Below are 16,685 nucleotides of genomic sequence, written 5' to 3'. Positions count from 1 at the left end.
TCTAAAAACAAAGCAAAACAAACAAATAAAACACCTCCTCCCCCCCCACCAAAGATACATTATGTTAGCAACTAAATATTTCAAACATCCTTCATTAAATCCTTCTAGACATTTATGGCTCTATCTTCCAGACTTAATAACCCTCTGCATCTAAAATGCTTGAAAGTGAATTCTTTTATCCAGCCAAGCTGATTTTTCAAGCAAACCAGCATAACTTCATTTCAAAGAAGCAATGCCTTGGCATGTTTTCTTAGGAAGACCAAAAGACCCTCCATATGCATGAATAGTAATGTAATTGCAAGACACTGACAAAAAATTTAAACCCTGGAAAAAAGTGAAAATCTACAGCTCAAAATGCTGCACAAATCTAAACTATGTTACATTTAATGTTGTAATTACAACTTTTCATCTCTTCATTCCAACAGAATTAGTAGAAACAGCAGTGTCATAGTGTTGGATATAATAGAAGTGTCTGTCTTTGGTCTTAACACTTAACCAATGAATGAACTGCAATACAAACCATACAGCTGACAGTGCTCAGAGAGGTTGGCTGATGCTTTTACTTTTCTCTTCTTTTTTTTTCTTTTTTTTCTCTTTTATTAACAAGAAAGAGACAGCATCCGATAATACGACACAAAAGTTTTTTTTACAGGAGATAAATCTATTGTATATATTAAATACATGTAGCCAATGAGATCTTTGCAGATATTTTGTTGCTGTCATAAAGATAGCATCTTAATTTTTTAGTATGGTTAATGCATTGAAATCACTTTTCAAATACTCCTTGAAATCATGTGGGCTAGAAATGCTTTTTAAAATACAAAGTTTTTTCTTCCCTTCTTACAGTTTTCAATGGATTTAAAGAAAGATAGTAATATTATGAAATTCACCAGAATATTAAGACTTTATGAGAACTTCTTATTCTATCTCATTGGTTGTTGAAGCTCTTAAATATGCTCTACTTCATACTGACAGGACTCCAATAAAGAATATCCCGACAGTGCAGAGCCACGTGAACTTACTGGGTTGGTTTTTTGGACTCCTGTGTACTACTCCCTATCTCTTCTGAGTTCTCTTCACACAAAATGGGAAATTATTTCAGTCTTGCTGTTAAAATTAATCTGGTAACAAAAGGGTTTTCTTCCTACCTGCCCATTCCCAACCAAGTTGGTGTAAAATTTATTAAGGTTGGGTCCTTCCATCCAGTGAACAAATAACAGCTAAATAATCTCAGAAGATGAAGAACAAACAAATAGTAATTTTTCAGTGGAAGATTCATGACAAAGTATCTGCAAGTCATCCTGCAGGTTTATTTGAGGAGAACTAAAACTCCTTAGCTTACATGTATACAATTTGTAGGAAGCCCCATTTTAAATCACCAAACAGATTAGTAACTATATTTGTTCGTCTTTTAAGCAACAGGTGTATGTAGGTGTGCACAGATAATGAATACACATAGATGTCCTCAAGCATATCTTTATACTTTTTCCCCTGAAATTCATGAGTGCCCCTTCACCATTCTATTATTTGTGTGCATAAGAAAAAGACACCTATATCCCTACAGTTATAAGAGTGTATTGTATGGCTACACTTTTTCCTGTTTTATTGTCACCTTCTTTGTCATCTGCAATTCTTTTTGCCCCTCTTACTATCTGAAAAATCCTCATGTTCTAATATTTTCTTGCAATATTTTCTAGTATAATTTCCTTCAAAGAAGAAAAATCCCAAATAGACAACAAGTCAGCTGTTAACAGCCTTCTTTTGAAGACATACAATAAACAATTCAAAATCTTCATTTAACTCTTAAAACCAGCAAATACATAATTCTTGCTATGGGGTAAAATTCACACCTCTGAAGAGAGCCAATGGTAAGGCAAGCACCAGTCAAGCCGTTGACACGTCTTGTGCTGGTCTTCTGCATAGGAGTGAATTTCACCTGAAGTGAAAACAAAGTCAATCTTATTAGGTGGTAATAAGATGCCAAGGCAATCACCGTACTAGTTTTGTCATTTTCAATTTTTTTTCCTCTAAAAATATATATTTTTTAAAAAGGGTGTAGAAATACCCACCTTGCACCATCTCCCCCAACTTTAGAATTCCTTTGCAAAAGCTCTCATTTCATTGGTGATCTTAGATTCAGAAGCCTCTAAAAATACAAGCTAGGTGACATAACTTAAAGAATAGAATTAAAAAGCACACTTACCTCACACAATCAAGCCATCTTCCACAATAGGAAGCATTTTTATATTGTTTTACTTTCCTGGGTTCTGCAAGTTTCAAGATACTCTTGTTAATCAATGCTGTGACAAATTTACCAGCAGCATAACAAAGCATTTTTTATAAGATTTCAATTAACAATCAAGCCAAATAAGTATGAACATTGACACAAGAAAGAAATCCCACATGAAACTTGTCAAAAAAGGAAGTCAGTAGTGAGATCTGAGTGCAGCTGTGGCTGCATAATTTAACCAAGGTAAAAGTAATGTAATATTGATGTACTTTTTAATACCAAATGTCATTTAATATGTGGTTTTATATATACTACTATTACTTTGAAACCTCAGCAACAGATGGTAAACAAAAGAGAATAATAAATGTGAATGTCATACAAGTTGTTAGTGCACTGCTTTTCAGCACCACACTTTACATTACTACCAATGTTTGCACTGTGTTCAAGTGACAGCAGATAGACATAGTCAGAAAAAGGGCAAGATGCACCTTTGAAGATTTCTCCCTTGATTTTGTATTTGCCAATTATAAGAACCTTGTGGAGAGCAATACACTGATCAACAAACATATCATCAGAATTTCCTTTTTTACCCTGTTTGTCTTTTCCAGAAACTGCATGTTCTACTTAAAGCAATCGCTTCACATGCAATGGCCACGAAAATATTATATAAGGTCATTCAGATCTGACAAACAAGAGCATGTCTTTTTAACTTTTAAAGGAATATTGCTGAGCATTTCCAAAATTTACCTAGTGTACAAAACCCTAGACTTAGTAGACAAATAGTAACAACACATTTTTAAAGAAACCAAACTCAGGGAGGAATTCTGTCTCTTTTTGTATTAAAAACCATTTACTGAATTTGTTTAGTAAAGCAAGCATCACACAATGCTTTAAAATTTTAAAATTCAGGGATAAAAGTTTACTTCCAAAAAGATGAATGGAAAATTGTGCTTTCAGACAGTAAAGTTATTTATCATACAGGGGGAACCAATTCATCTCACCATCAGATTCTGGGTAAATTAATGTACTCTCTCTCTCTCTGTCTCTCTAATTATATATTTATGTGCAGTTCATATGCAGGTCCTGCAAAAATCTAAAACTATGTGCTTCACTTCAAGTAGCAAAGGCACCTGTGTTATTGTCCCTTTTTGGAAAATAAGGTGATCTTATGTTCTAGGTTTCCTGGTGAAGAATACATTGTTTTCTGGATCTCTCTCTCCCATCTCTGTGCTGAGTGGCAGCACAAACCACATGAGAAGGCAGCGCTGTACTCCTGCTTACAGTGGAAGAAGTTGCTCTGCAGGCTGTTTGGAGCGTCGGGCTTGTCACAAGGGAAACCGAACTGAACTGTGAAGCAGAGGGATAGTAACAAAAGGCTATTCTGGTGTGAGGATAAAACGGAGTCATTCTAGCTCCACAAGCAGATGTTGCTACTGGATTGACATGTGGAGCCTGCTCCTGCTGGGGACAGGTAAAGTTTACCATTGGGACAGGCGCAGAGCTCATAGATAGTCTGGCGAGGAGCTGAAGAGCTGGGTGAGGAGGAGGAGGAGAAGGAGGAGGAGGATGAAAAGGACCCCACTGGTAGATTTCCCAGGCGGATTGTATCTGCGTTTAAAAATATCTAAAAAGAGAGAGAAAAAAAAGAATACATAAATTTCTATCAGCAGTGAGACATATTTTAAAGAAGTGCTTTGAGGCAGCTGTGATTTTCTAGAAATATATTTAGCATTTTAGAAATATTTTATTAGAATTTTTATAAAGATATATTAAAAATTACTCTCTTTAGAAGAAAGCTGTCAGCATTTATTGTTTTTCATCTCTGTGTAGTCATTTCTGCATTAATAGTCATTATGACAATCTATGCAATTACTTCACTGACATGTTTATTCAGGTACAAATATTATTATACAAAAACATTTAGACAAGATTCTTGAGTAGATTGAATTTTCACTTGTACATTTTATGATTAACATTTATTCATTCATGGCAGCAGCATATACTTACTCTGGCAGAATTTGTATTTTAATAAGTGTGAAGTGATATTAAAGCACATTCCCCAGTGTGTTCCTGTAAGCAGCTGAAAATATGTGCTGAACTGTGCTAAATTGTAGAGGCTTAACAATAGCTACTTCCAGAAAATAATTAAATGAGGTTACAAAGACATATGCACAAAATAAAGAGCTTTTTTGACCTAAATTAAGAGGAGGAAAGATTTCAGGTTAAAGTCTTATCAAGAAGGCCATCAAGATATTCCCATTTGTTTTTTAACATCAAGTATGATTAAAAAATATTGTGGTTTTTTTTCAATATGCCTTGGAATTAACATGAGTCAGTATGAAACTGTAGATACCAGTAACATTAACGAATCTCTGCTGAGTTCTCCAATACTTATATTTACAATTGCAGAAAACTGCATGTCTTTTACTGATTCAAATAGATGAGTATCCAGCTGCTCAGAATTTATTTTTTATTTATGGAAAGAATAAATAAGAGCTAAAGTAAAATCAATCATTATCTCAGGAGCAGACTAAGAACTTCTAGAATACAAATAACAAATCAAAATGACATTAAGCTCTGGAGATGACACTTGAAGTTTAGGAAAGGTGAATTCCTTAAATACTTGCTAGAGTTTTTTATATGGTATTTAAAATCAATGAATCCAAATTGACATCATTGTACCACAATGTTCACAGTACATGTAAAGAACCTAAAGAAATATGGAAAGTATTGCTTTTTTTTTTTTATCTATAGGAGGCAAGTTTTATTTTATGATAAAATAAGTGGTATATGGCAGTAAAGCAGTGCAGAAGCACTACTGAGCTCCTGCCGTGGAGAAGTTAGGAATAGCAGGCTGGGAAAAAAATAAAGTGTCTGGGTAAAATTCCATACAGGGATTGATACATATTCATGTTTCCATCCACAGCAGAAGCATTGTAAATGACTGGAATTATTGAAGGTAATATAGTCTGAAAGTAGCCCCAAACACTACAACTCCCCATCACTGTAAGTTCTCCAGCTCCCACAGTAATCATAGTGTCGTGGGAGGAAATACTCACCAAAAGGGATAGAAAGGGAGAATCACAGAGGCAAAGGTGACATCTGCATATCACAATGCCTGCTTTAATTCACATTGTGACTGACAGAGGAAGTGATCACAAAACTAAAATGTAGCAAGCTATTACCTTTGTTCTGTAACTTACGGAACAAAAGAATGATGTGTATGTGTGTATTTAGACACACATACACACAATGTTGCTTGGAAAGTCCAGTGTTACAGACCTGAGACAATTAGCAGTCACAACTGCTGCAGAAATAGTTTTTATGTAAGAAATGTGGATGGTGTTTGGAACAATTTAATAATGTTTTGCTAGAATTACAACTGAAAAAAAATAGATTACATGTGTTAAAACATTCATCTCAGCTACGAGTAAATGTGAAAGTAACTATGGCAAATATAATATGAAAATAAAATAACAGATGGGAAAAAAAGAGTTTAATAACAAACTAGAAACTAGGAACTAGTAAAATGTGGGAAGGAAAAAAAGCACCCAATAATAAATGGAGTGACAAGTAATTAAAAGCATTCTTTCACTTCTCATATCAAGAAAAAACAAATGGCAACAGGTCCATTATTAAAGTAGTAACAGTAGAGTTATCAATAGCATTGCATAAAAATCCAGCAGCATTTAATAATGTGAGGTCTATGTAAGTATAAGTGTATCTTTTGTACTGAATAAAGCTCAGCATAGTTCTGTACTTGTAGAAAGATCAAAAATTGATGTCAGAACATGACTGTGATAAAATACTTTCAATTTCAACAGTAATTCAACAGGATATTAAACTGGAGCCAGTAATGTCACATACTTTTAATCAACAGTTCTTGATAACTTTTAACAAATAGAGCTAGAAAAAATCTGAGTGGCCTTTTGGACTTTTAATACTGACTTTCAGTGAGCCTTGTGCCATGGTTTAACCCCAGCCAGCAGCCATGTGCCACACAGCCACTCACTCATTCACTCCCCCACCAGAAAGATCAGGAAGAGATTGGAAGGGTAGAAGCTGGAAAACTCATGGACTGAGATAAAGACAGTTTAACAGTAAAAGCTATGCACACAAGCAAAGCAAAATAAGGAATGAATTCACTGGTTCCCATGGGCAGGCAGGTGTTCAGCCATCTCCAGGAGAGAAGGGCTCCATCATGTATAATGGTGACTTGGGAACACAAACATCAGCACTCCAAAGGCCCTTCCCCTTATTCCTTCTTCCCCCAGGAGCTTTATACAGAGAGCCTGATGTCATAGAGTATGGAATGTCCATTTGGTCAGTTGAGGTCACCTGCCCTGACTGTGTCACCTCCCAGCTTCCCATGGACCCCCAGTCTCCCCCCCAGCCTAGCAGTATGAAAAGCAGGAAATTCCTTGGGTCTGTGTAAGCCCTGCTCTGCAACAACAAAAACATCTCTACATTATGAACCTTGTATTCAGCACAAATCCAAAACACAGCCCCATACCAGTCACTGTGAAGAAAATAAACACTGTCACAGCCAAAACCAGCACACCTTGGTATACTTGGAACACCAAAGAAGAAAAGAAAAAGGCTATTTCTATGGAAGCTGGAGATATTAGAATATCATATATGCAATAATAAAAAGCACTTAAATATAGAAGATAAGTGTGTAAGGCAGTCCACCAAAATACAGGATGAGCTCTTTATACTTTTGGCAGATTGTGTGACTAGCCATTTTAACAGCTTAGCTGCAGTCATGATGGGAAAGGCTCATGAGAAATCTGTAATACAAAATTAAATGGGTTCTACAAGACATGTTTTGATTCAAACAAAAATTAACTCAAAAAACCAGAAAGCCTATGTGCCAGAGATCTGGCTGGAGTTTAATCTCTTGAGCTTTATTCTATTATTTGCTGTGAGCCCAATAATTTTTCTGGTTGTTTACATCAGGACAGCTACACTTCTTCAGTCTATCATTGCATGTGGTCTGTAGTGTACTGCTCCAAGACTTTAATCCCAGAGCACTTTACTCTGGATTAAAATGTGCATTACAATACAATGTAGCTCAGATATTTTGCTCATTAAATGAAATGATCTTTATTAAGCATAGCTGTGCAGGCTTTTCTACTGGTATTTACAAATTCACACTGTGATGTACAACAATCCAGGCTTATCTGGTATCATAATTCTGCATGGTAGCTATCCAGTCCTGTCCCAGCATGCATCTCAGAACATCTGGTGAGCAATGTGGGTACTAGGATATGGCATCTGAGAAAAATTGAACTGACTTCTTGAGAGGGTGATATCTGCTGCAGAGTCCAATTTAATCCCATCCCTATAGCTACACCCTGGTGAAGCCTGTGTTGAAGAGGATTAATAAAGATGGTTTAAAGCCAGTATTAAAATCTACCTTGTACATATGCTGTCAGGGTTATAAATGAAAGACAAAATTTAGAGATGCAACATTACTATCTTTAAGTTAAGGAGGAATCCAAATATACCTCCAGAGTAACCCAACACATTAGAAATTTCAGTGCACATATTTGAGAATATATGTTTTCTGTCCTCTGATCTGCTAAAACTGAAATTCGTGGCTGAAAAGTCCTCCAACACCAGCAAAACTTAAACTACTTACTGTTTTATGCTGGATTTTATCAGGTGTTTAAAGAGAAACGAAAAAGAGGCAAGAGAAAAAATTAAACAGTATGATGCTTCTAGGGAACATTGCTGATAGATGACAGTAGTTAATGTGTACATGGTCTTTCTCTAATCTGTCTTGCTGTGAGAGGTATGAGATAAGCCACTTAATGTTGTGGTGTGAAGCTCTGCTTCCTCCTTGCCTCCCCCCTGCCCTCTTCCTAATTGCTGTCTGTCAAGTTCCACATTCCAGCTAGGGCATCGTGTAATTGGCAGAAGTTCAAAAGATGCTTTTCAGACCTGGAGTCATTGGCCTGTCCAGGTGTCATTGTCCCCTGAGACCCTCCCTCTCCCACCTGGTTGGTGGCTCACCTATCCTCTCCCTCCCACCTTCCTGTGGGTTTAAAAGGTGCTGGAAGCATGTGGTCGGGGTCTGTCGGAGCTGTAACTTAATACTTGACATGCATCAAGGCAATGTAGGCCAGTCATACTTTTCCTGAGAGTTCTACACCTCAGCAGATAAATAGGCACAAATAAAACCAAAGCCTTCATTCATTCCTGAAACATTGTAGGAGACTGATAGACAGATTGCAAGATGGAAAAGGCAGCTGCTATTCAGAGAAATGTTATTTCATGGAGAGCAGAATGCTGAGCAGCATCATGCTCTCTAAATACTTAAGGTTTAGAAATCCCAGATCATTGCTTTGTCATGTGCATCTTAGTACAAAGAAAAAGGCATTAGTACTATATTGTTTAAAAGTAGATCCAATTTCTGACTAATTAAAGAATCAAACTGAATCAGCCTAGTGTATGTGGTAAGAATGGAAAAATGGTACACTTTTTATACACACATTGCCAACGAAGATCTGCCATTTACCTGCTCATCAGACAGATTGTTAATCTGAACGTTGAGAGGGAAAGGAAGAGGAGGGCAAGCCAGAAAACATAGATTATCTACAAAACAAAGAACTAAATTGAAGGAGCAAACTTTCAGTGGGAAATATGTGGGCATGAGGTAAAAAATCAAATACTCGTACAAGCCTTAATACAGAGAAATGAACCTGTCATGTATAAAATTCTACAATGGGTCTTAGTCAAGACAGCAAGTGACAGTTTAAGTTGATACAGCCAAATTAAAAACTTAGGATTGATAGACAATGAAGAATTTTCTGTATCCATGAACTCTTCGATTAAACAGGCAACTGTATTGGGCTGCAAAGGTATATTTCAGTCTAATGCAGATAAGAAATTGCAGGAAACTGGAGGAAGTGTGAAGGAAAATGAGGGAAATCTGATAGGTGGGTGTTAATCAACCATCTCACTAAATAAACTTTTTGGATTGCCTTAAATATTCAATTATTCTGATTTACAGGAATGCAAGGTTTGGTCTTAGTCTTTTTGCTATTCTGCACAGGCTATCATCAGCATCCTACAAAGACGATTGTACAGATTAGGTCACTATATTCAACTACATAATTTTCATATGCTGATGTGTTTCAATATTCAAGGTTAAGATGAACTATAGCATAAATTGAAGTGCTTTAGTTTGCATGGACCATTTATTCTAACATTTCTGTACGGCTTTCATTAAATCTAAATGATAGTTCTGAGGAAAGGAACAAAAAGTCATAATGAAAAAGAAATATTACTTCATAGCATATATATTGGAAAATTTAGGCACATGCTGTCACAATATCTGGAACCATATTGGTCATAATGATTAATAGATTCGAGAAAGAGTTAAACAGTGAAATTAATTCAATGACTGAAATAAAACTGAATATACTAACATTCAGAGAAGACCAAAATATCTAGTACAGACTGTGTATTGAAAATGTATTCTCTAGAGTGCGAGGTTAAGTTGACCATAGGACAAATAAGAACTTCAGGCCTAAGGGTGGCCTAGTGTGGTAAATGTTCTCTTTCAAAAGATTATACCTGGTACACCTGAGCACAGCCACCCTGAAGAATTGCCCCCAGTCCCATCTCCATGTTATGACTACAACTACTGTCAACTGAAAGGGATGAGCAATATAACATAACGATAAAATAAAAATAACACGGTAGATTAGAGCAGTTTATATGGGTAAGGTTTAATTTTAAGTACAACTTTTGAAAATATAATACAAAAGAGAATATATATTCGTACTTCTGAGTTATAACCCAAAAAGAATATATGGATATCTACAGAAGAAAAAGACTTTCTGGTGAATTTATTCATTCTGTTATGGAAAAGTAGGATGCTATCCAGAAAACGGTTAGAGTAAGGGTTATGCCTATGGTTAGCATCTCGGAAAACACAAAGACCAGAGCTCCAGGACCACTGCAGCTGAGAAAGGCATCCCAAAAAGAGTGCAAAACTCCAACAAGATGGCTGCCTTCAAGGATTTTCCCACAGAAGCACCACTAACCCTAGGCTGCTTTTCATGCCTCAGGTTAGGGTTAGGCTTACACCTAGGATAAGCGTCTCAGAAACTACCAAGCCCACAGCTCCAGCCGCACTGCAGCTGCGAAAGGCATCCCAAGGGGGGTGCAAAACTGCCACAAGATGCCTGCCACCACAGCTTTTGATTCCGACCACCACTTACCCTAGGCTGCTTTTCCTGCATCAGGTTAGGGTTACGCCTAGGGTTAGCGTCTCAGAAACTACCAAGCACAGACCTCCAGCTGCACTGCAGCAGTGAAAGGCATCCCAAGGGGAGTGCAAAACTGCCACAAGATGCCTGCCACCACAGATTTTGCCTCCGACCACCACTTACCCTCGGCTGCTTTTCCTGCCTCAGGTTAGGGTTAGGGTTAAGCCTAGGGTTAGTGTCTCAGAAACTACCAAGCCCACAGCTCCAGCTGCACTGCAGCAGTGAAAGGCATCCCAAGGGGAGTGCAAAAGTGCCACAAGATGCCTGCCACCAAGGCTTTTGCCTCCGACCACCACTTACCCTCGGCTGCTTTTTCTGCCTCAGGTTAGGGTTAGGGTTACGCCTAGGGTTAGCGTCTCAGAAACCACCAAGCCCAGACCTACAGCTGAACTTCAGCTAAGAAAGGCATCCCATGGGGAGTCCAAAACTGCCACAAGATGCCTGCCACCACGGATTTTGATTCCGACCACTACTTACCCTCGGCAGCTTTTCCTGCCTCAGGTTAGGGTAAGGGTTACGCCTAGGGTTAGCGTCTCAGAAACTACCAAACCCTGACCTCCAGCTGCGCTGCAGCTGCGAAAGGCATCCAATGGGGAGTGCAAAACAGCCACAAGATGCCTGCCTCCAAGGCTTTTCCCTCGGACCACCACTTACCCTCGGCTGCTTTTCCTGCCTCAGGTTAGGGTTACGCCTAGGGTTAGCGTCTCAGAAACTACCAAGCCCACAGCTCCAGCTGCACTGCAGCAGTGAAAGGCATCCCAAGGGGAGTGCAAAACTGCCACAAGATGCCTGCCATAACGGGTTTTTCCTCCGACCACCACTTACCCTAGGCTGCTTTTCCTGCCTCAGGTTAGGGTTAGGGTTACGCCTAGGGTTAGCGTCTCAGAAACTACCTCCAGCTGCACTGCAGCTGTGAAAGGCATCCAATGGGGAGTGCAAAGCTGCCACAAGATTCCTGCCCTCACAGATTTTGATTCCCACCACCGCTAACCCTAGGCTGCTTTTCCTGCCTCAGGTTAGAGTAAGGGTTACGCCTAGGGTTAGCGTCTCAGAAACGACCAAGCCCAGAGCTCCAGCTGCACTGCAGCTGCGAAAGGCATCCCAAGGGGAGTCCAAAACTGCCACAAGATGCTAGCAACCACGGGTTTTTCCCCCGACCACCACTTACCCTAGGCTACTTTTCCTGCCTCAGGTTAGGGTTATGGTTATGCCTAGGGTTAGCGTCTCAGAAACGACCAAGCCCACAGCTCCAACGGCACTGCAGCTGTGAAAGGCATTCCAAGGGGAGTGCAAAACTGCCACAAGATGCCTGCCACCACGGCTTTTGATTCCAAACACCACTTATCCTAGGCTGCTTTTCCGGCCTCAGGCTAGGGTTAGGGTTACGCCTAGGGTTAGCATCTCAGAAACTACCAAAGCCCTGAGATCCAACGGCACTGCAGCAGTGAAAGGCATCCCAAGGGGAGTGCAAAACTGCTACAAGATGCCTGCCACCACGGATTTTAATTCCGACCACCACTTAACCTCGGCTGCTTTTCCTGCCTCAGGTTAGGGTTAGGGTTACGCCTAGGGCTAGTGTCTCAGAAACTACCAAGCCCTGACCTCCAGCTGCACTGCAGCTGCCAAAGGCATCTCAATGGGAATGAAAAACTGCCACAAGATGCCTGCCACCACGGGTTTTCCCTCCGACCACCACTTATCATAGGCTGATTTTCCTGCCTCATGTTAGGGTTACCCCTAGGGTTAGCGTCTCAGAAACTACCAAGCCCTGACCTCCTGCTGCACTGCAGCAGTGAAAGGCATCCCAAGGGGAGTGCAAAACTGCCACAAGATGCCTGCCACCACGGGTTTTATTCCGACCACTACTTACCCTAGGTTGCTTTTCCTGCCTCAGGCTAGGGTTACACCTAGGGTTAGCGTCTCAGAAACTACCAAGCCCACAGCTCCAACTGCACTGCAGCAGTGAAAGGCATCCCAAGGGGAGTGCAAAACTGCCACAAGATGCCTGACACCACGATTTTGATTCCCACCACCACTTACCCTCGGCTGCTTTTCCTACCTCAGGTTAGGGTTAGGGTTAGGCCTAGGGTTAGCGTCTCAGAAACTACCAATCCCAGACCTCCAGGTGCACTGCAGCTGCGAAAGGCATCCCAAGGGGAGTCCAAATCTGCCACAAGATGCCTGCCATCACGGCTTTTAATTCCGTCCACCACTTACTAGAGGCTGCTTTTCCTGCCTCAGGTTAGGGTTACGCCTAGAGTTAGCGTCTCAGAAACTACCAAGCCCAGAGCTCCAGCTGCACTGCAGCTGCGAAAGGCATCCCAAGGGTAGTGCAAAACTGCCACAAGTTGCCTGCCACCACAGCTTTTGCCTCCGACCACCACTTACCCTCGGCTGCTTTTCCTGCCTCAGGTTAGGGTTAGGGTTACGCCTAGGGTTAGCGTCTCAGAAACTACCAATCCCAGACCTCCAGATGCACTGCAGCTGCGAAAGGCATCTCAAGGGGAGTGCAAAACTGCCACAAGATGACTGCCATCACGGCTTTTAATTCCGACCACCACTTACCCTAGGCTGCTTTTCCTGCCTCAGGTTAGGGTTACGCCTAGGGTTAGCGTCTCAGAAACTACCAAGCCCACAGCTCCAGCTGCACTGCAGTAGTGAAAGGCATCCCAAGGGGAGTGCAAAACTGCCACAAGATGCCTGCCACCACGGCTTTTATTCGGACCACCACTTACCCTCGGCTGATTTTCCTGCCTCAGGTTAGGGTTACGCCTAGGGTTAGCGTCTCAGAAACTACCAAGCCCAGAGCTCCAGCTGCACTGCCGCTGCAAAAGGCATCCCAAGAGGACTGCAAAACAGCCACAAGATGCCTGCCTCCACGGCTTTTCCCTCGGACCACCACTTACCCTCGGCTGCTTTTCCTGCCTCAGGTTAGGGTTAGGGTTACGCCTAGGGTTAGCATCTCAGAAACTACCAAGCCCTGACCTCCAGCTGCACTGCAGCAGTGAAAGGCATCCCAAGGAGAGTGCAAAACTGCCACAAGATGCCTGCAATCACGGGTTTTCCCTCCGACCACAACTTATCATGGGCTGATTTTCCTGCCTCAGGTTAGGGTTACGCCTAGGGCTAGTGTCTTAGAAACTACCAAGCCCTGACCTCCAGCTGCACTGCAGCTGCGAAAGGCATCCAATGGGGAGTGCAAAGCTGCCACAAGATGCCTGCCACCACGGCTTTTAATTCCGACCACCACTTATCCTAGTCTGCTTTTCCGGCCTCAGGTTAGGGTTACGGTTACGCCCAGGGTTAGCGTCTCAGAAACTACCAAGCCCACAGCTCCAGCTGCACTGCACCTGCAAAAGGCATCCCAAGGGGAGTGAAAAACTGCCACAAGATGCCTGCCACCACGGCTTTTGCCTCCGACCACCACGTACCCTCGGCTGCTTTTCCTGCCTCAGGTTAGGGTTAGGGTTATGCCTAGGGTTAGCGTCTCAGAAACTACCAAACCCACACCTCCAGCTGCACTGCAGCAGTGAAAGGCATCCCAAGGGGAGTGCAAAACTGCCACAAGATGCCTGCCACCACAGCTTTTGCCTCCGACCACCACTTACCCTCGGCTGCTTTTCCTGACTCAGTTTAGGGTTAGGGTTTCGCCTAGGGTTAGCTTCTGAGAAACTACCAAACCCACAGCTCCAGCTGCACTGCAGCAGTGAAAGGCATCCCAAGGGGAGTCCAAAACTGCCACAAGATGCCTGCCACCACGGCTTTTGCTTCCGACCACCACTTACCCTAGGCTGCTTTTCCTGCCTCAGGTTAGGGTTAGGGTTACGCCTAGGGTTAGCGTCTCAGAAACTACCAAGCCCAGAGCTCCAGCTGCACTGCAGCTGCGAAAGGCATCCCAAGGGGAGTGCAAAACTGCCACAAGATGCCTGCCACCACGGCTTTTGATTCCGACCACCACTTACCCTAGGCTGCTTTTCCTGCCTCAGGTTAGGGTTAGGGTTACGCCTAGGGTTAGCGTCTCAGAAACTACCAAGCCCAGAGCTCCAGCTGCACTGCAGCTGCGAAAGGCATCCCAAGGGGAGTGCAAAACTGCCACAAGATGCCTGCCACCACGGCTTTTGACTCCGACCACCACTTACCCTAGGCTGCTTTTCCTGCCTCAGGTTAGGGTTAGGGTTACGCCTAGGGTTAGCGTCTCAGAAACTACCAAGCCCACAGCTCCAGCTGCACTGCAGCAGTGAAAGGCATCCTAAGGGGAGTGCAAAACTGCCACAAGATGCCTGCCACAAAAGATTTTGATTCCGAACACCACTTACCCTAGGCTGCTTTTCCTGCCTCAGGTTAGGGTTAGCGTTACGCCTAGGGTTAGCGTCTCAGAAACTACCAAGCCCAGAGCTCCAGCTGCACTGCAGCTGCGAAAGGCATCCCAAGGGGAGTGCAAAACTGCCACAAGATGCCTGCCACCACGGCTTTTATTCCGACCACCACTTACCTAGGCTGCTTTTCCTGCCTCAGGTTAGGGTTAGGGTTACGCCTAGGGTTAGCGTCTCAGAAACTACCAAGCCCACAGCTCCAGCTGCAGTGCAGCAGTGAAATTCATCCTAAGGGGAGTGCAAAACTGCCACAAGATGCCTGCCACAAAAGATTTTGATTCCGAACACCACTTACCCTTTGCTGCTTTTCCTGCCTCAGGTTCGGGTTAGCGTTACGCCTAGGTTTAGCGTCTCAGAAACTATCAATCCCAGAGCTCCAGCTGCACTGCAGCTGCGAAAGGCATCCCAAGAGGAGTCCAAAACTGCCACAAGATGCCTGCCACCACGGGTTTTCCCTCCGACCACCACTTACCCTAGGCTGCATCTCCTGCCTCAGGTTAGGGTTAGGGTTTCGCCTAGGGTTAGTGTCACAGAAACTAACAAGCCCAGACCACCAGCTTCACTGCAGCAGTGAGTGGCCTCCCAAGGGGAGTCCAAAATTGCCACAAGATGCATGCCACCACGGGTTTTCTCTCTGACCACCACTTAGCCTTGGCTGCTTTTCCTGCCTCAGGTTAGGGTTAGGGTTACGCCTAGGCTTAGCGTCTCAGAAACTAACAAGCCCAGACCACCAGCTGCACTGCAGCAGTGAAAGGCATCCCAAGGGGAGTGCAAAACTGCCCCAAGATGCCTGCCACCACGGCTTTTAATTCCAACCACCACTTAAACTCGGCTGCTTTTCCTGCCTCAGGTTAGGGTTAGGGTTACGCCTAGGGTTAGTGTCTCAGAAACTACCAACATCACAGCTCCAGCTGCACTGCAGCAGTGAAAGGCATCCCAAGGGGAGTGCAAAACTGCCCCAAGATGCCTGCCACCACGGCTTTTAATTCCAACCACCACTTAAACTCGGCTGCTTTTCCTGCCTCAGGTTAGGGTTAGCGTTACGCCTAGGGTTAGCGTCTCAGAAACTACCAAGCCCACAGCTCCAGCTGCACTGCAGCTGCGAAAGGCATCCCAAAGGGAGTGCAAAACTGCCACAAGATGCCTGCCACCACAGGTTTAATTCCGACCACCACTTAGCCTAGGTTACTTTTCCTGCCTCAGGTTAGGGTTAGGGTTACGCCTAGGGTTAGCGTCTCAGAAACTACCAAGCCCAGAGCTCCAGCTGCACTGCAGCTGCGAAAGGCATCCCAAGGGGAGTGCAAAACTGCCACAAGATGCCTGCCACCACGGCTTTTAATTCCGACCACCACTTACCCTAGGCTGCTTTTCCTGCCTCAGGTTAGGGTTAGGGTTACGCCTAGGGTTAGCGTCTCAGAAACTACCAAGCCCGACGCTCCAGCTGCACTGCAGCAGTGAAAGGCATCCAATGGGGAGTGCAAAACTGCCACAAGATGCCTGCCCTCACATATTTTGATTCCGACCACCACTTACCCTAGGCTGCTTTTCCTGCCTTTAGGTTAGAGTAAGGGTTACGCCTAGGGTTAGCGTCTCAGAAACTACCAAGCCCACACCTCCAGCTGCACTGCAGCAGTGAAAGGCATCCCAAGGGGAGTGCAAAACTGCCACAAGATGCCTGCCACCACGAGTTTTATTCCGACCACCACTTACCCTCGGCTGCTTTTCCTGCCTCAGTTTAGGGTTAGGGTTACGCCTAGGGTTAGCGTCTCAGAAACTACCAAGCCCTGACCTCCAGCTGCA

At 43.1% G+C, this 16,685-nt stretch overlaps 1 protein-coding gene across 2 annotated transcripts in view; it reads right to left on the bottom strand.

The window, feature by feature from the left end:
- Positions 1-3,638: 3,638 nt before the first annotated feature.
- The window catches only part of SGCZ (sarcoglycan zeta), a 181,987-nt gene continuing 168,940 nt past the window's right edge, over positions 3,639-16,685 (bottom strand). For both annotated transcript variants that reach the window (XM_018906987.3, XM_050973777.1), the window contains one exon: positions 3,639-3,854. In XM_018906987.3, coding sequence (XP_018762532.2) covers positions 3,639-3,854 — 216 coding nt within the window. The remainder of the gene's footprint in view (positions 3,855-16,685) is intronic.

This window comes from Serinus canaria, chromosome 4 (genome assembly GCF_022539315.1).
Source record: "Serinus canaria isolate serCan28SL12 chromosome 4, serCan2020, whole genome shotgun sequence".
NCBI classification, from domain to species: Eukaryota; Metazoa; Chordata; class Aves; order Passeriformes; family Fringillidae; genus Serinus; species Serinus canaria.
Note: the sequence above shows the minus strand (reverse complement) of the source record. Positions and strands in the feature narration are given on the sequence as shown.